This window comes from Trichechus manatus, unplaced genomic scaffold, assembly GCF_000243295.1.
Source record: "Trichechus manatus latirostris isolate Lorelei unplaced genomic scaffold, TriManLat1.0 scaffold00033, whole genome shotgun sequence".
Lineage (NCBI taxonomy): Eukaryota > Metazoa > Chordata > Mammalia > Sirenia > Trichechidae > Trichechus > Trichechus manatus.
The window spans coordinates 9742574-9763020 of NW_004443969.1; the positions used below are offsets into that span (position 1 = coordinate 9742574).

The 20447-nt window shown below is 37.0% G+C and overlaps 1 protein-coding gene across 2 annotated transcripts in view; it reads left to right on the forward strand.

Moving 5' to 3' along the window:
- Positions 1-20447, forward strand: part of R3HDM1 (R3H domain containing 1) — a 111070-nt gene that overhangs the window by 52778 nt on the left and 37845 nt on the right. For both annotated transcript variants that reach the window (XM_023730201.1, XM_023730202.1), the window contains 2 exons: positions 9451-9605; positions 12759-12910. In XM_023730201.1, the coding sequence (XP_023585969.1) occupies positions 9451-9605; positions 12759-12910 (307 nt within the window). The remainder of the gene's footprint in view (positions 1-9450; positions 9606-12758; positions 12911-20447) is intronic.

A 20447-nucleotide genomic window follows, 5' to 3' on the forward strand; every position in this document is an offset into this window, starting at 1 on the left:
ATTTTTTTTTTTTTAAACCTACCCTTATGGTGCTTCTGCTGCACAAGTTCAGTCTTAAAAAAAAATTAATCATACTCCTCTGACTAAGCAGCTCTTCAATTCTTTCTGTTATCTTTCTGATTATTTCTAATTCGTTTTATTACGATTGTTTTCCTTTAGCACAGATGCTAGTTCAGGTCACCCATATAAAATAAAACTAGCCTGTTAGAAGCCTGTGCAGTACTTTCCTGCTGAACACTATATTTCTTCATGCTGTCTTCTCTGTTGAAGTGAAAGAGAGTTAAAAATAGAATATTCTTTGGAGCCCTCCAGGGAAGTGCCTGAGCCATCAATTTATATTGTCCTAGTTCTCTCAGCTTGCAGAAATGATTGTGCTTTCCTCTGAAAGTGCTGGGAGAAATGGGATAGTGTTGCAACAGTGCGGTCCTTTAACAAAGCAGTGTAAAATAACACCTTTACTGAGGATATGGGCGTTTATTCCGTTGTTCGCTATCACTTACTATTGGCACTGCTTGCTTTGCAGAATAGATGTTTTCCCACAATATTGACACAATTTCGTTAATAGATATCTAGTTTTCCTCTGACTTCCAGCTTAAATCCAAATAAATCACAGGAAGGATTTAAAAAAAAAAAAGATTTCTCTGATATACTGACACATAGTTTTTAATGAAGAAAGAATAATTTAGATGGTGGCCAAGTTGATGAAATACTGAGTGTCAGGATACTGGAAATACTCTTCTTGCAGCATTTTTTAAGCCTAATAGTACTTTTCATTCTCTAGGAGTCTACTTCATCCTTCCTAACCCTGAACCTTCTCCCTCTTTTCCAGATCATTGGATTTTTTTCTCATACTTGGCAGTCTTCAGACTATACTTTTGAAACTATCAGAACTATGTTCCCCTCTTCCTTTTGAATGAATAATTAGATAATGAACCTCAACCAAAGTGCCACTTCTCTATTAAGTGCCACTCTAACATTGGAGGCCCAGCTGCCTTTAAACAAAGGTTTAGAGGAATTTGTGAGCAACTTGAACAGTTCTTTAAGATGTAAATTTTGTTAAGTTACATAAAATGAGGCATGCCTGTAATTAGATGATCCTTTATTTTATGTTGATACTAAATTATTTTATTAAAGATTTTGTCTTGCGTAGATAATAGTACGATTCTTATCTTTAACTGGATTAATAGAATGATGTTGTAGGGGTTTATTTATTTATTTATTTTATTTTGGTGCTTTCCAACTAAATATTTCTAGTTTTGCTTGTAATTATAGTTACTTTAGCCAACACAGATCCCACTGTCTTATTTCATTAGAAAAAATCCAATAATCTTTCAGCAGTCTTTAATACCCTGCTCTTTAGAGAGTACATGCCAAAATTCTATGCTTTTTAACCAGTTACTGGATGTTTGTTGTAATTACTGGGATGAGTGGCCAGACTATCGTCATAACTTCTGAAAAAACAGTTCCAGTACCTGTCCTAATGTCAGCAGAATGTCCCTCCTGGGGTCCTAGTCCTACAGAGCATCAAATGTTAAATGATGCTTCTAGTTGTTAACAGCCTTAGCAAGACTCCATAGGCCCCGAAGGCTTCCTGCCCAATACGGTTCATTAAATAAGCAGTCCTGGTGGGTTTTTCTGCCTCAAATGTAAATATGAATGGAAAGCTACTCAGTGTTTAGAAAAGAGCCATTGCTTCACAGAACTTCAAGACTTCAACCACGAAACAGACCAGCCCCGCTTTGCACACAAAGTGTCCATGTTAAAACTAGCATTGCTCCACGGAGTGAAGGCTGACTTCCTGGCAAAGCAACTTAACTTTGTGGAAAAGAGAGCTAACATCTAAGGAACCCTAAAGTATAACATCAGTCAGTTCATGAAAATTCTGCTGGAGAAATCTTCAGAAGACTCATCTGGAATATGGCAACAGAGTACATACATTTGGAGCAAAGGCAGCCCTTGAGGCAAAACAGCAAAGCTAAAAACCAAAGAGGAACATTACAGATTGACATGGAATACGCAGAGAGATACAGAGCGGAGGGACATGGGACCCGAAATACATCACCATTTGAACCTCTTCTTCCTCTCCCCGGTTGTTCTATACGTGTGGAATCTAGTAATAATAAAGCAAGGAAGTGAAAACTTGAAATACAGAGGTCATAAACCATGCATCTTGGGAGTAGTAGGCCAAACAATAGACTCTGCCCCAGGGAGGGGACATTTTGGGCTAATCATAAAACTCTTTACACCTGGTCTTTGTTTAGCCCCAGTTCATTCAGTTACCATTTGGTCTAACTACTCCACAGCCTTTCACCGTGATACCTATTCTGGATAACAGTGCTTATAATCTTCAATTCAGATGAACAAAGAAAGAGCTTCCTGGTTGACTGACTCTCTTTAACAAAAATTCTGTTTTCCAGTAATTAAACTTATCTTGAAACTTAAGGTATATTAGAAGTGAAGGTATGTTAAAAAGACAGTACAAGTCTTCGTTAACCAGAATTCTCAGAAAATGGAAGGCCAGATGTTTAGTATTCTACTTATTTGAGCAGTTTTATTGTAATACTCTTTCTACTTCAACATTTGCCCCTGAAAAATCTTTCTAAAGTGAACTTTTGAATCAGACTGCTGCATTCAAATCCTGGCTCCACCACTTAACAGCTGGTGGCCTTGGACAAGGTGTGAACTTCCCTGTGCCTTTGTTTCTTCATCTGAAAAATGGGGATAACAATCATACATATTTCATCAAACTGTGAGCACTAAATGAGTTAACATATGTTAAGTGCTGAGAACAGTGCCTGAAACCTGATAGATGTCCTGAGTGTTAGCTATTAATATTATCTTGTGCCATCAAAGAAATGATAATTACATAGTTTTCTAAATGAAAAGATATAGGAAGTTGAGGTGAATTTGTGTTTGGACTGGATTCCAGAGCCGACACAGGAAGCTGTTGTAGTTTATCCTGAAATATTTCATTTCTTTATCTTTCTAACTTCTTGACTCAAGCCTTCTTCCTTAAAGTGTGGTGGAGGGTTCAGATTAGTTGTGTTCTTTTCTCGTCCTTTGATCACTAAACTTGAAGTATGTTTTGAGAAAATTTACTTAAGTACTTCCTTCCTGTAGCAGTGTAAAATCCCTGTTGATCAGATGTGGAGAGATGTTGATCATGTACCATTACATAGAAAAGGTTTTGAAACAGTATGTGTCATATGATCCTATTATTATAAATAATGTAAATGGTTATGTGTGTTTTTATCTATGCATAGTAAATAAAAATAGCCATATGTACAACATGTAAATAGTGATAATCTATGAGTGGTTGTTTTTAAGTGAATTTTTCCATAATGACTTTCTTAATATTTGTATTTTCCAAATTTTCTGCTATCAGTTTCTGTTTTATAATTAAATAAGGTTTTTAAAAAGATGTTTTTAATGTCTCCTTTTTTTCAGAAATGTTCAAATAATACTTTCATTTCAAGCTTTACTTATTAGATATAAACTAAAACAGTTTTATGCCCTTATCATGTAAGCACTTCTAGGTGAGTTACATAAAATCTGTGATTCAGCTACTGTGCAGTTTTTCAGGAGAGGCTTAATGAGTGATTGATGAATTCCAGGCTGATGTGCTTTATATTCAAAGGATTAACTTTCATTTTAGTGAAAAAAATGATTATATGCATTAATCTTATTATAAGCATATTTCCTTCAGACTTAAATTCAGCTTTTGCTATCAGAAGCTATTCATTAAACTTGGACAGTGAGAAACTGACTGTTTTGCTGGGCTAATCATGTAAACTCTTTACACCTGGTCTTTGTTCAGCCCCAGTTTATATAGTTAATATTTGGTCTAACTGCTCAACAGCCCTTCACCATGCATGATTCCTTTCTGGTTAACAATGCTTATACTCACCAAACCAAACCATTGCCGTCGAGTGAGTTCCGACTCATAGCGACCCTATAGGACAAAGTAGAACTGCCCCATAAGGTTTACAAGGCTGAAATATTTATGGAAGCAGCCTGCCACATCTTTCTCCCACAGAGAAAGGTTCAAACCACTGACCTTTCAGTTAGCATACAAGTGCTTAACCCACTGTGCCACCAGGGCTCCTTCTTATACTCACCGTAACCTTCAGTTCAAATGAATGAAGAGTTTCCTGTTTAAAACTCAGCACATAGTAAGCTGCTGATTTTGTATAGAAGTCCATGGGTCACAATTGACTCAACAGCAGCTAACAACAACTATATATTGTTTTCATCCTGTTATGAATATGTTTTTCTTGTTTATTCAGCAAGTGTAAATATTGAGTGCCCACTTTTTGGCTTAGCCACATGGTAGCTATTGCGGGTTATGCAGTGGTTTTTTGTTTTTATTTTAAACTGAGGAGTTAAAGGTTTTTTCTCTTAAAAGCACATCTTTTCAGTTTTTGTTTTGTTTTCCAAAAAAAGGCCTACACAACTAACTGTTAAATGAGGAACTATTTTGTTCTGTAAACCGTCCTCTAAAGTGAGAATAGCAGCACAATTGAAAGACCATAGTCAATGTCACTGAACTGTGCATGTGGACATTTTCGAAATGGTGTATCTTTGGCTATGTATATTTTCACCAAAAAAAAAAAAAAAGGTCGAGAAGGGAGAGAGTTGACATGTTGTGGGGTTGTTAACCAGTGTCATAAAACAGTATGTGTACTACTGTTTCATGAAAAACTATTTGTTCTGTAAGCCTTCACCTGAAGTACAATTTAAAAAAGGAAACAAAAAAAAAGGCCTACACAAACCATGAAAGAACTGTTAACAAATTTAAGAGATATGGAATAAGGGAATGAACAAAATTATGAGGGGATTAATAAAAGAGCTTCTTAGGGAAGGTATTGTCGTTTAAATACTTGGCGTTCTTATTTTTAATAGCTCCACTGTGAGTATTTCATTATTCAAGAACATGACCCCAGTTTGTTTATGCTACTTCTGAATGAAACACTAACATCGGTCATTTTTCTGCTTTCACAGTCTGGAGTTTCTGGTAGTTTTCACCACTCTTCTTGGAAAACTGTTAGTTCCCCACTAGAGTTCTGTTTCACCTTTTTCTTCCACATTTCCCACATTGTATCCAGCCACTCCTAGCTCTTCCCTGTTCCTAAGACACATTAATTCATTTACTTTTTCTAGGCTTTTACCTTTTTCTAGAGTGTTGTTTCCTTTTTCTTTTAAAGACGAAGCTCAAATGTCACTTCCTCCGTGAATATCCGTCAGGATTAATTTCTCTCTTATTTTCGTAGGCCCTGTTTACACTGCTAGTGTCATGGGATGTCATAACGAAGAACGCCTAATTTCAAAGATAGGGGACATGTTATAGGTACTCATCTTTATACCACTCAACAAGCACATCCTGGGCTCAAAGTGTCCTTTTTATAACCCTACCCTCTGTAACAAGTGCTGGGGTCAAATGTTTTAGATTTCATGTTATGTTGTCACATTTCCAAAATTTGCATGGTGTTCTCATGGGCGTAGAGTCACTATGAGTCAGAATCGACTCGATGGCAGTGGGTTTTTACAGCCAGATCTCATTATTCACAGTAGTTACGTTCTGTAAAGTCAGGGCAAATACTGAACTCCTAGAAGAAATACAGTATTAGGTTTCTGTGAGGCTGTGGTCATGTTTTTGTCAACCAAACAGTGTTCCTGTTTAAAGACATATTATTTAATATTTATTGTTGATTCACGAACATTGAACTCACAGCCAACAGCACTGTAATTCACGCCTGAACAAAGCTTATCTAACACACCAGTTTTCTCCATAAAGCACATCACAGCCTTCTTGCACTTAGGAACACTAGACGGCACTTCAGCACTATGGTTGGGGTCATTTTAAACAGTGAAACCACCAACAAAAAGAACAAAAACATGGCACTAATTGTACTGCAAAAAGGACACTTGTTGATAGTATGAGAGCTGAAACAAGAAGGCAGAGCATCACCTTACTGAACCTCTGCTGCAAACATGTACGTGGGGCAATTCGAAATTATTTGCAGCTCTCCACCAGTCCATGAGTGACCACAAAAGTGCTGCAAGTATTGATTGTGGGATTACAAATAAATTTTAGCAAGTCGGTGAATTCTCAAATACAGAATCCATAAATAATGAGAATTGACTGATTATGCATATGGCAGTTAGTAGACATGGTTATTAATAGAAATTAGGTTGCATTAAGAAATCTAAAACACTGCTGGAAATTTACTGATGCAAATTCTGTGATGTAATGTACAGGTGGAGCTCTGGTCACGCAGTGGTTAAGACCTCTGATGCTAACCAAAAGGTCAGCTGTTCGAATCCACCAGCTGCTCCTTGGAAGCCCTTTAGGGCAGTTCTGCTCTGTCCTATAGGGTTGGTATAAGTCAGAACCAACTTGATGGCAACGGGTTTGGCTTTGGTAATGTCCAGGTGACCCTCTACTAGACCAGAATGAAATGGAAGCTATAGCTGTTTTTTGAAGTTTATGTCAGACTTTTTTTTCATGAGAGAATTTTAGGCAGGAGGCTTCCAAGGTAAGTCTCCAAAAATTGGCAAATTTGGATAAAGAAAATCAGTACCATATTTGCACATAATTTGGCAAATTTTTCAATGCTTTTTTTCAAGGCAGCTTGTAATCTTGAATATTCTTTGAATAAACTACAACAGTACTATGTAAAGCGCTTTTAAGTTTCTAAGGGAGATGTGACTAAGTCAAAGTATTGTAAGTCCAGTTATGTTACGGTGAATCCTGCCAGTAATCCACTTTTTTTTTTTTTTTTAAATATTAGTGGAATATAATGCTGACAAGTTCATTGTAAGAAGTTATTTTCTCAGTCTCCAGAGAGCTGAACCCGATTTATGACTCTAGTATATGCTTGAGGGCAGGGGGAAGTGGCATTTCCCAGTATAAGGGAAAGGTCTCATATCCACATCCATTTTCATTCCTGTCCTTTATTTTCCTAGGAGTAGAAATGTATGAGTGTATGCTTTGATGGTATTTGGAATTTGGGGTATAAATTTGGAATACTTGTCATTTGATTCATTGAAAACAGGGTTAAATGTTAATATTTAGACTAAAGAGCAAGAAGGAAGTTTGTTCTGCTCTCCTCCTTCACCTGCCTACAAGTTCAAGTGTTACAGGAAATTCACAAGAGAGGTTTAACAGACAGCATATTATCTGTCACTTTATCACAGCCTAAGGACTTGAATATACATTTTTTGTACAAAGTTAAATTGGCAAGAAGTCGTCTGAAACGTCCATAAAGCACAGTTACCATAGAAATAGCATCATTTTTCAAAACCCCTCACTGCTACAGATTTCACTATACAGTAAGTCCTTAGATTACGAGCCTCGTACTTATTGACAACTCGTACTTGCCCTTTAATGATATGTAAATTTGCCCTCACTTTGAAACAATTGAACCAACCCCTACTCAAAACAAATTCATCATAATCACCTTCACTTGCGGCACATGCAGCTTTTAAATCATTTAAAAGGTTTCAAGCCTTTTATTGTACTAAGCCAAAACCAAACCAAACCAAACCCATTCATGTTGAGTGGATTCAGACTCATAGCAACCCGATAGTATGGAGTAGAACTGCCCCATAGGGTTTTCCAAGGAGCAAGCAGCTGGTAGATTCGAACTGCCGACATTTTGATTAGCAGCCGTAGCTCTTAACCACTGTGCCACCAGGGCCCCTTTTTCACTAATGTAAGGCTAAATAAGAACTGAATGCACCTGTCCTGACTTACCTCCAAATTCACTTCAAGATGTACTTAGGAATGGGTCTCCTTCATAAACCGGGAACTGCCTGTAACTGGTTTTTTACTTTGTTGTTGTTAATGTGTTACTTGGTTACCAGATGTACTTCGTATTTATATCTTTAGAGAAGGTTAATGCTAGATTTCATTCAATTATTTAGTCACTGAGAGAACCATTGGGGCTTCCAGACACTTACAGTGATGGCTGTTGTACACAATACCTAAGATAGGATCTTTGCAGTTTCTCTTGCTTTAGGGATTAATAAGGATGGAAATGAAAACTGGTATTTATAAGATGTTTGTTATTATTAGTAGCCATCAAGTCTGTTGCAACTCATGGTGACCCCATGTGTACAGAGTAGAACTGCTCCATAAGCTTTTCAAGGCTATGAAAGAAGCAGATCACCAGGCCTGTCTTTCAAGGCGCTTCTGGGTGGGTTCAAACCACCAACCTTTCAACTAACAGTCAAGCCCTTAACAATTTGCGCAACCCAGGGACTCCATTTATAAGGTAGTAAAGTATGTTTATGATATTACCAGAGAAATAATTTCACTGACCTTTTGTTGTTGAAATATGTATAGGCAGTGCTGTAGCTCAGTTCATCTTTGTAAAAACTTTAAATGCCATTCAAGCTAGATTAGTTATTTTATCCAATTTTGAGGTTTTTTGTTGTGGTTTTTGGGCTTTTTTTTAAGGATTTGTGGCAGTTTCTAATAATTTGCATGAGTCTTGAGATAATTGGTTTACCTAAATGAATCCTCTTAAGGAGCTCTGGTGGCGCAGTGGTTAAGCACTTGGCTGCTAACTGAAAGGTGATCGATTCAAACCCACCAGCTCCTCCACAGGAGAAAGATGTGGCAGTCTGTTTCTGTAAAGATTTACAACCTTGGAAACTCTATGGGGCAGTTTTACCCTGTCCTATAGGGTCACTATGAGTCAGAATCAACTTAATGGAATGGGAGCTCAAAGCTTACCATTGTAGACTTTTATTTAAATATGCGATAAATTTACTTATTATAAGTAATATTATACTCTTAGCTTACTACTCAGATTACCAGTAGTGTCTTCAGTTTACGGACAGTTGTCCTTTAGGTGTTTGATTTGTGACTTTAGGTAGTTAATCTCTTTAAGGATCTGTTTTCTCTCTGAAGTGAACTTAATAATACAATGAGGAAATAATCTAAAAAATTGCTAAATAACTCCATTGACCTGGCATCCCTCACACAATCCTAATATAAGGATTCGTATCTTAGTGTTATTTTTCAAACATCCAACTGACAAGTGGTTCCTCCTCTAACACCCCCCCCCCACACACACACACACACACTTTGTCTGTGTGTGTGTGTGATCCCCAGGGCCAGCTTCTTGGGAATGTGACCACTGCAGTCTCACAGAGGCCCATGACTGGTGAATGTTCAGCTGTTACTGTCTTGAAATCCTTAATTTTTGAACAAGGAACCCTACATTTCCCTTTGCACTGGGCCCTGCAAGTTATGTAGCTGACCCTGGTCCCCACAAACCACAATAGTAATTGTCCTGTGTAAACTATGGCCCTGTAAATTTCCTCAACTGTAGAAATATAAAAATTTCTCTTTGTACGTGGATTTTATTTGAAAATATTTCAGAAAAAAATATATAGCTGAAATAAATTGAAAGCAGGATTTAACTCATTGTCCCATTACAGGTTATCAAGTTATGCCCAACCAGCAGCAAAACTACCAAGGAATAGTTGGAGTTCAGCAGCCCCAGAGTCAGAGCCTAGTCAGTAGCCACCCGAACAACATTGGAAATCAGATTCAAGGAGTGGTCATCCCCTATCCTTCAGTGCCATCCTATCAGGTAGGTTGTTGTTCTTACCTACTTTGGGTAAAGGTGATTTTAAATAAGTGAATGTGTAGCTACAATGCATCTTCTCTCTTACTCATACAGGGAATATGCTTCTAGAATATACAACCTTTTAGTCTTAAGGGTTGTATTAGTCATAGCAGCTTTGTTTTATCCTTATTTTATTGCTTTATTCATTTACTTTATTAAGATTTAGAAAAAATACCAGAACCACATTGACATTGGCAAGTGAATTTTGTCTGACATTATGTGTTTCCACGTAAATAGGTATATAAGCTAGTGTCTCTCCTTTGGAGGGAGAATAGTGTAAGATGGAAAACACAGGTGTGGAGTAGGTATTTGAAATATTGAGATACAGTATAGATCATAAACCAATGTTTATAGAATAGGGAAGAATGTTCCATGCTGGAACTGATTTTTTTTCCTACCTCAAGCCCAAAAAGGGGTGGCATGTCATGTATTGAAAATGCCGTGAATTTTAATTTATAGTTCTAAAGCAGAAATACCTATTGCATCATAAATAAGTCAGATGCCTTTAGTGTAATACAACAGTGAATCAGCCACATTTTCAGAAATTTATTTTAACTTCCTTCATCTTTATGCAGTAATTTGCCAAATGGGTTTCTTTTGTTAGTCTTCATCGTTTTCCATACTGAGTCTAATCTTCGGAGTCTAAAGAAGACTCAAGATAAAAACAGTCTAGTTAGGAAGATAAAATATATGCATACTTTATCTAAACACATATAAACAAATTGGTGATAATAGACATGCCATTAACTGAGGATCATGAAATAAAGTAATGAACAGGTTAAGGACTTAAGACTTAAAAGCTAGTCTTACAACTAGCTCTTAAAAGAAAATTATGGGCATAAACTGATTCACGTTCTGGGGAGAGGGAAGGATATGAGCAAAGGTACAAGCATATTCCTTATAATTCCAAAAAATTTAAAATTTAAAATGTGGGATTGTCAAGGATTTTTGAGCACTAAGAGTATACCTAGTTTTGAAGCCCTTTGATAATAGAAAACAGCTCAGGAGAAAAAAATACATCAAGAAAGTAAGCTTTGCATCTTTCTTTTCTCTCACACTTCTCATGCTTTTCACTTCTTATCCTCTCTGCTTGAGCTTAGGCACATGTGACTTTGCCTTCCTGTACTTCCCCCATAGCTAGGCATTAGGCAGGATCAGTACCAAGCCAGAAACTGTCCTTTCTTATAGACCCTGGTCGTGTCACCTCAACCAGTACATTGAGCACTGTGCTGGGTACTGAAGATTCAGATAAAAAGACCTGCCCTTGCTCTTTAGGCGCTCACAGTCCAGTGAGAGAAACGTAATTTTTAAATAAATTGAAGCATTATTAATGTACTTTTTTAAAATAGAGCTAGATAATTGAAGATATTTTCAGGCTAAAACAGTTATTGTAATTTCCATAGCATTTTTTTTTTTTTTTTTTTTTAATTTACAAATTATGAAGCATTTTCTCGTGGTATTTCATGTAATCTTGACATTGGGTGAATGATTGTGGGAACTTTTGCACTGACCAGCAATGAATGACAGCCTACTTTATACCCCCACTACATTTGGCAGACAAGCTGGGTGGTGATAAACTGTAATCTAAAAAGTAAACCAGAAAAGTCATCCCTACTTACTAAAATGTGTTCTGTGGCTCTGCATTCTCAAGCAGTGTTCCCTCTCTTTTCCGGTACTTGGGTTTTTTGTTTTTGTTTTTTACCACGAGTGACAGATTTATTTTGATAGGTTGAATCTGGCTTGAGCTGTGTCATTTCTCCTAGATCTGCATTACATAGATACTAACTTAGAGACAGTCAGAAATAGTCTCAGAATGTTACACTGCTTCAGTAGACAAAAAGACTGAAATAACGTATTATATAGAATTAGATAGATCAGTAATTTTCTATTTGAGATAATTCAGCCAAAGGTAAAGTAATTAAAAGATTGCTGTGTATTTTAAGAGAACTACAGTTGCATTTCAGAAACATGTCATATAGACAGGATTTACAAGTTGATCATTAACTTATAAATCACAGAGCCAGGTATCAAGAATGGTGAAGTGGTTAAAGAACGGAGGCTCTGGAGCCAGGGGGTATGAATGCAAATTCTGGCTTTTCTACTTACTAGGTATATAGCCTTAGGCAGGTTACTTAACTCAGTTTCCCCATTTATTAAACAGGGTTGAGAAAAGTTTCTTAGGGTTGTTACGAAACTTAATGAAATAATATACATAAAGCACTTAGAACCTGATATATGGTAGTAAGTACTCAACAGTGGTAACTCTCATTATCATCACTATTACTACTACTACCATTACTACTGCTATTACTAACATCATCATTGTCATCATCCAGAAGCTTCTAGATTATCTTTATTTTATACCAAAATCATTGTAATCCAACTCTAATATGGTGGCACATTTGTAAATTTAAGAAGCCATCATGCCTATATGGCTGCTATTTTAGAAAGTGTAGAAACTAGAGCATTGCAGAACCCATTATGCCCTTGTAGTTTCTTATAGAAAGCAGAGAATTTAAGTAAATGATCTACCATTCACCAAATGCAAACTGAGCTAGATCTTTAACTGTTCTTTCTCATAATGGAGATAATACCTCCCCAGTGATGAAGGTGGCGTTCCCATTTTTTCAGATAAATTGAAGCAGCTTAAAATAGTTAAGTCATTTGCCTAGTGTCACATAGATAGTAAAAGTGATGAAGCTCTTATCACATCTAGAGCTCTTAAGATCCAAAGTGCACAGTATTTTTCAGATCCATTGTACCACGCTGCCTCCCCACCTGAGTTTTGCTTAGCTTTATCTGAGGTAAACGGCATTACTCTTCCTATGTCAAATGGTCATCCTTATTTGGAAACAGTTTCTTTTTTAAAATAGCTTTTACTTAGGGACATAAGTCATGTTGTTTTTTATAATCTAATGCATCTAGCCTGCTGTACAATTGATGAGTGCTAGCCAAAAACAATAGCTGGCTCAAGGGAACATAGAAATAAAGTGGTAGTGCTAACAGTTTTAGCTTATTCCTAACTGCACACTTCAAAAGCTTATGGAGGCTGGAGACCTTAACATTTGCAAGATTTTGAAGAACGTTTTTCCTTTTAAATTGTCTTTTAAATTTTAGGTTTCACTGCCTCAAGGTTCTCAAGGAATTGCCCATCAGACCTATCAACAGCCTGTTGTGTTCCCTAATCAGTCTAACCAAGGAGCTATGCCCACAACAGGAATGCCAGTTTACTATAGTGTCATTCCACCCGGTCAACAAAATAATTTAAGGTGAGTATGACCTTATCCTCTAGCTTCTCATTGTGTGCTAGGGTTATGGTCTGTTGCTAATTTTCAAACTGACTACAGGGCATGACCTGAGATCGATCTCTTCATGTAGAACAGAAGAACTATGACACAGTCTATTTTTCTAATATTTCTATTTAAAAAATGAGTATAAGCAAAGCATTCCGTATGTATACTGAAGGAGAGTCAGATTTTCTCATGTTCCTAAAAAATTGGGCCAGTCTCCTTTTACTAGCTCAAATGGAAAAATAGCCATAGGCTTTCAAATTTAAGAGTATTTGTGTGTTGAGAATATTTAAGGTTTTTGTAGGCATGTGGGGAAATTTTTTTTTTTTTTTTGTATTGTGTTTTAGGTGAAAGTTTACATAGCAAATTAGGTTCCCATTTAACAATTTTTATACACATTGTTCTATGACGTTGGTTACATTTTTGGCAATGTGTCAACATTCTTGTTATTGCCATTCTGTTTGTTGTTTCCATTAATTTGGCTTCCCTGCCCCTCCTTAGCTTCTCGTCTTTGTTTTAGGGTAAATGTTGACTGTTTTGGTCTCCTGTAGTTGATTATTTAAGGGAGCACAGTATTCACAGGTGATAATGTTTATTTTATAAGCTAATCTGTTATTTGGCTGAAAGGTGACCACCAGGAGTAGCTTCAGTTCCAAGTTCAAAGGGTATCTTAGGACAGTAGTCTTGGGGGTTCCTCTAGTCTCTGTGAGTCCAGTAACTATGACCTTCTTTTTTTTAGGAATTTGAGCTTTATTTTCTATATTTTTCTCCCTTTCTATCTGGGACCTTCTGTTGTGTCCCTTGTCAGAACCACTGGTATTGATAGCCTTGCACCATCTAGTTTTTCTGGCTATGAGGCCATGATTCATGTGGGCTATTAGTCCTATGGACTAGTTTCTTCTTGGGAGTCTTTGGTTTCTTCATTCTCTTTTGTTCCAGATGAGCAGAGACCAATAGTTGTAATTTAGATGGCCACTCACAAGCTTTTAAGACCCTAGATGGTATTCGCCAATGTAGGATGTAGAACATTATCTTTATGAACTATGTTATGCTAATTGATCGAGTTGTCCTATGAGACTATGGTCCCAAGCCTTCAAACTCAGTAAACCAATCTTGCGAGGTGTTTGGTTATGTCTGGGAAGTATCTGTAACTGTGCCCCCTATGTGGTTTATTGTGTATATGAATATATATGCAGTGCACATAAGCATGTATATACATATGCCTGCAGATACACCTGTACATGCACACCCATATACTCATATGTGCCTTCCTATACACATATATGCATAAATGGCTACCTATATACCGCACACACAATTTTTTGGTTGTTTTTATTGTTGTTGGAAAATTGTATGTTATAGCATTTACCAACATTGTCTCTTATTCTTGCATACTTCTAGTGTCTTCATTCACCTTGGACAAGTTGTACAGACTTCACCCATATTGGGTATTGCCTTTCCTATCACCAAAAATAACAAGCGTCTACTATCTAGAAAGTGATACTTCTGCCTCCCCCTCCCATCCCTGGTAACCATTAAAGAACGTTGCTTTCTGTGTGTGTATACCTGTCTTAGTTGTCTAGTGCTGCTGTAACAGAAATATCACAAGTGGATGGCTTTAACAAAGAGAAATTTACTTTCTCACAGTCTAGTAGCCTAGAAGTCCAAATTCAGGTCATCAGTTCCATGGGAAGGCTATCTCTGTCCCCTCTGGGGGAAGGTCGTTGTCATCAGTCTTCCCCTGGACTAGAAACTTCTCTGCTCAGGAACCCTAGGTCCAAAGGACGTGCTCTGCTCCCAGCACTGCTTTCTTGGTGGTATGAGGTCCCCTTGTCTCTCTGCTCACTTCTCTCCTTTATATCCCAAAAGAAACTGGCTCAAGACACAATCCAGTCCTGAAGATGGAGTCCTGTCTCATCAACACAACTGACGTCCATCCCCCCTCATTAACATCATAGAGGCAGGATTTACAACACATAGGAAAATCACATCAGATGACAAAATGGTGGACAATCACACAATACTGGGAATTATGGCCCAGCCAAATTGATACACACATTTTTTGGGGGACACAATTCAATCCATGACAGTACCTATTCTTGACTTTCTATAAAAGTGAGACCATGCAGTATTTATCCTTCTGTGATTGACTTATTTCACTAAGTGTAATGTCCTCCAGATTCATCCATGTTATAAGATGTTTGGCAGACTCCTCTTTATTCTTTATAGTTGTGTAGTATTTCATTATATGTATGTAGCACGATTTGTTTATCCATTCGTCTGTTGATGGGCACTTAGGTTGTTTCCATCTTTTTGGGAGAATGTATTTTCTGTGCCTAACCTCAACAGCAAAATACCTTGCTGAAATTTTTTCAGGCTTTGGGGAGGGAGGCGTATAAGAGAAGCAAATGATAGTAGCCCTATCTCAAAACAAGTCATAAAGTATTCCACTAGCTACTTCAACATGGAAGAAGCTTAGCTGACAGGCCTAATGTGTTAAAAATAGTAATTTCTTGAATTGGGTACTTTGGTCCACGTTGTTCAGAATGTATTGCAAAGCCTTTCATTTATTAAGATATCCGTGTAAGGTTGCCAGGGGGCCAGCTGTGCTTTTTAGGAATGAAGACCTAAGTTATAGTCACTGATAAGAGGTTATTGTCACTCAGTTATGGATACAAATGGCATTTGGGGATGGAGACGGTATTGACATACTTCACTGAAATCTGCTTTGAAAAATGGGGACTTGGCTCTCATTTTATTTGTTGTCAGAATACCTTCCGCCCTCCAACTCACATATTTCCCCTCTCTTCCTAGCTCTGTGGCTACCAGTGTTTGAGCTCATGATCAGAGGCCCAGACTTTTTAAACAGCAAGTTGATTGTGAATCTCCAGGCAGCTTTGGAGTTTCATATTGTGTTGAAGCCCAGCTCTTTGGAGATAGAGTTGCTGCACCATGAAGATAGAAATGTATACTGGGTTAAATTTGCCATTTGTTATGTGAGTTTTAAATTTCATAATTTAGGAGAAAATACTCTCAATCTGAGCCTCCTTTTCTAATTTATGTTTGCTTGGGGTCTGTAATGCCAATTCAAGTTCTGCCTTGTCAGTTAGAGGCAGGATTCTGTGCTAAAGCAGATGAAGTGAAAGGTGTGAAAATTGCTGCATTGTTTGCTTTTTGAGCCAAAATCTAATCTTGTATTTAACTTTGAGAAAATTACCAAAGTAATTTGTCATTACAAAGCAAGTTTCTGTGTAGGGCAGAGACTGACAGAAATAGGTATCACTTAATCAGGTGACTCACATGAGACCAAAAGACACCTATTTTTCTAAATTACTTCTGTAGGCCTGTGTCCTGGGAAGAGGAGTTTTCATGAGGGAAGGAGATCAAGCCTAAAGAACCCATGTAAGATGGCTAAGGCCTTAAATCTCTCCTACATTTGTTATATTTATCAATTCCTTGAAACAAAAATCTCTTTCTTGTATGCTTGACTTCTGAGGGAGCTGACGTTAGGAGTGCTGGTGGAGGTCAGAGAGCACAATTCTGATCCCCTTTGCATTCAGCCTTATTTTAAACATGGTGTGGTGATAACAGAACCCAAAGAGCTGTCAAGTACGTGCTGATGGCTACAAATTGGAAAGAAACATAGTTTTAGTCCCTGGACCTTCTTCTACATAGAAAATAAAAATTTGGAGAGTTAGCATTGGCCTGAGGAATAACCTGGAACATAGCAACTAAAAGATAGGTGAGGTTCTCCTACAGCATCCAACTTGAATCTTGAGAAGAAGTCTTCAGAATTACTCATTGTTTAGGGGTAGGAGAAATTTGAAATAAGCTAGTTGTAAATTGACAGTAGTGATTGATCACTTTGTAACAACTATTACAACTACAGATTACCAGTGTGAGAAATGGAATGGGTTATACATAAAGCAGGGAATGGGTCTCCTGTCAGACTTGCATCCTGGTACCTTTTGGATTATTTATTTGATATGAAGTCAAGTCATTTACAGAATTAAGGATCCCTTTAGGTGGATTTGTAGTTTACTACAGACATATTTCAAGATATAACAGCAATCTTTACAAAAAATTTTATGTCTCATTCTGGGCAGTTTTTTGTGTTTTTTTTTTTTTAATTGTGGTAAATATATCTGAAACAAAACGTTTACCATTTCAGTGTTCTTCACATGTACAGTTCAGTGACATTAACTTATATTCATCGTGTTGTTCAGCCATCACCCATGTCCATTCTCTGGGCAGTATTTAATAGCCAAATCACAATATTTCAAGTTTACTAGGAGCCATCACTTAAAGATCACTTATTGGTATTTATTATTAATCCAATAATTGAGTTACCATTTGAGGGCTAATATGTAGAGGCCATTCCTTTGTAAATCTAGACTTAGTAGCTTGTATAAATTATATTTTATCTTGCATGTTGCAGTGTGTTTACATGAAGAACAGAAATATACTTAAGCACCTAGAACAGAGCCTGGGGCAGAATAGAAGCTTGGTAAATTCTTGCTGAATTGACACACTTCTTTAACAGCAAAGGCCAACTTGCACTTATGTATTTGTATACATATGTAATTAATTATCATTTATGTATTATATTATTGGCCTTCATTTTGTTTTGCTTCTGTAAACTCTATATACTGTTTTAATCTTTTTATTAATTTTTTAAAATTACAAAATAACTGATGCTTGTTGAAACAAGTGAAGTAATACAAAGATGTGTAAAAAGAAGGCTAATCGTCATGCCCTACCCCACCACCAGCTCAGGCAGCCGGCCTTCACTGACATTCTTCATGGTGGCCATCTGCCCACAGAAACACGTACATGTATAAACACACATACATTGGCATTAGTTGGTAGCTTACACATTATCTTGCATTTTTCCCTTAACAATGTATCATGAACACCACATTGTTGTTAGCTATCGTCAGGTCAGTTCCCACTCATGGCGACCCCATGTGTGCAGAGTAGAACTGCGCCATAGGTTTTCAAGGTTGTGACCTTTTGGAAACCGATCGCCAGGCCTGTCTTCCAAGGCACCTTTGAGTGGGTTTGAACTACTAACCTTTCCGCCAGTAGTGGAGCGCTATAACAATTTGCGCCACCCAGGGATTGCGAACACTGCATTACCCGTTGCCGTCGAGTCAGTTCCGACTCATAGTGACCCTATACAACAGAGTGGAACTGTCCCTTAGGACTTCCAAGAAGCTGCTGACCTTTTGGTTAGCGGCTGAGCTCTTAACCACTGTGCCACCAGGTAGATATTAATCTGAAACGTTCTGTTTTTATATTTCTAATTTTATTTCTACTTTTCTTCGGAAACAAGGCAGATTTTTGTTTGTTCTCTTTCTTCCTTTCTCTAAAAAAAAGAACAAACCTGCCTTCAGTCCTGTGTGACTTTAGGCAAGTTGCCTAGCCTTTTTGTGCCTTGGATTTCTCATTTGTAAAATAGGAGGAACACCTCATAGGATTGTTGTGAGGAATTACATGTCTAGGACCTAGTGTAGGAGGTGCCCAAATTCCCTTTCTTTTGATTCTAAAACTTTGTGTATGGAAATCATTCTACAATATATACTGTCTTTTTCTTTCCTTTTTTTTATTATTTTATTTATTTTTTTGGTGAAAATATACACAGCAAAACATACACCAATTCAACGATTTCTCCATATATAATTCAGTGACTTAGAGTACATTCTTCAAGTTGTGCAACCATTCTCGCTATCCTTTTCCAAATTATTCGACCGCCATTAACATAAACTCAGTGTCCCTAAGCTTCTCATCTAAACTTTAGAGTTGCTGTTGTCAGCCTGATCATAGATAATTCTTTAAAAAGATCACAGTGCTCAAGGCAGACATTATTTTGTAATTAAACTATTATTTGAAGATGACTTCAGGGGAGTTAGGTGGGTAAGTGGTTAAGAACTCAGCTGCTAACCAAAAGGTTGGCGGTTTGAACCCACCAGCCGCTCCTTGGAAACCCTGCGGGACAGTTCTACTCTGTCCTGTAGGTTCGCTATGAGACGGCAACGGGTTTGGTTTTGGATTTTTTTTTTTTTTCCAGGGGATTTACAGTACTAGACTGTGTTCTTAAGTAGCGTATGCTGAAAACAGTTAAACGTTTTATTGCTGATTCAGAGCCATATTTTGATCATCAGAGATTATATTGGGCCCATGGTATATTGAAGCATGTTGGGGATTTTTTCATTTACTTTATAAGTTTTTGGTCTCTTCGTTTACTATCAGTTATTGCCAGTTTAACTGCTTTAAATCTGCAGTGGAGTTACTAGAACTGAGTTTTTAAAAAGAAAGGCTGTGAGTCAGAGTCTTGAGGACTCTACTATAAAAAACTATTGTGATATCTTGTTCGAGGAATTTGTGGCATCTGTTTTACTAGTTTACTTTTAGTATTTACCTGATTCTGAACTCTGATTCAGATTGTTGAGGTAGCTGGACACTTCCCAGAAAATAAGAAAGCTGGAAAAAATGGTCAGTTATCTCTGGTTTGTCATTAGAGCAGCAAATGTTTTTATTTGGGTGTTATTCGAAGTTAGACTAAATATAGTAGGATATAAATTTTTTTACTGTGACTTTTTTTTTTAATCTGTGTTTTTTGTGCAATGAGAACCTATATCTTTGTTCTTTCTAGTATGCCAAACCAGTACTTCTTCAAAGGCACTCCCTTATTTATCCTTAAGAAAATGTATCTCTTTATTTACCTTACTGAACTTGAAATCCTACATTTTACAAGAACACTCAGCCGAGAAGTGAAAAAAACATATATCACATTAACTCTTCAGAGTTATTTAAAAAAAGAAAGAATATGTATTTTGTGTCTTACATTGAGTTAGGCACTGTAAAGATATACAGAATGCAGTAACAGTATAAGAGTTCATACTGTTACTGAGTTTTAGTAGTTTCCACTGATCCAAAACCAAACCCATTGCCATTGAGTCAGTTCTGACTCATAGAGACCCTATAGGACAGAGTAGAACTGTCCCATGGGGTTTCCAAGGAGCAGATGGTGGATTCAAACTGCCAACCTTTTGGTCCACTGATAAAGCCTGCTAAGCTTATTAAAGCACTGTATTCAAGTAAAGGGTATAAAATTTGACAATTTTGCTTTTGTCTAATGTCAATGACTCAATCCAGCAATAATTTACATATTTAAATATATTTAGACATGCAAGAAAGGGCATAGTCCTTGTCCTTAGGGAGCTACCTTTTTTTATGGGAAGCTAAATTTATGCATATGAAACAATTCAAAAAGAATGCAAGATGAATGTAAAGAAGGGCTAATTTTAGAGTAGTAAGGAACAAAACACATGTCTACACACTGAGCATTTTGCTTGCTAACCAAATGGCATGTAGTTGCATTATAGTTTGAGCCCTGTCATCAGTTTCATTACTACTAAAATGACGCTTTTATTATAGAAAGTTTAGTAATGCAAATAAAACCTTTCTTCCAATTTGCCTAAAGTTTTTACATTTCTAGAACCTTTGTCTTCAC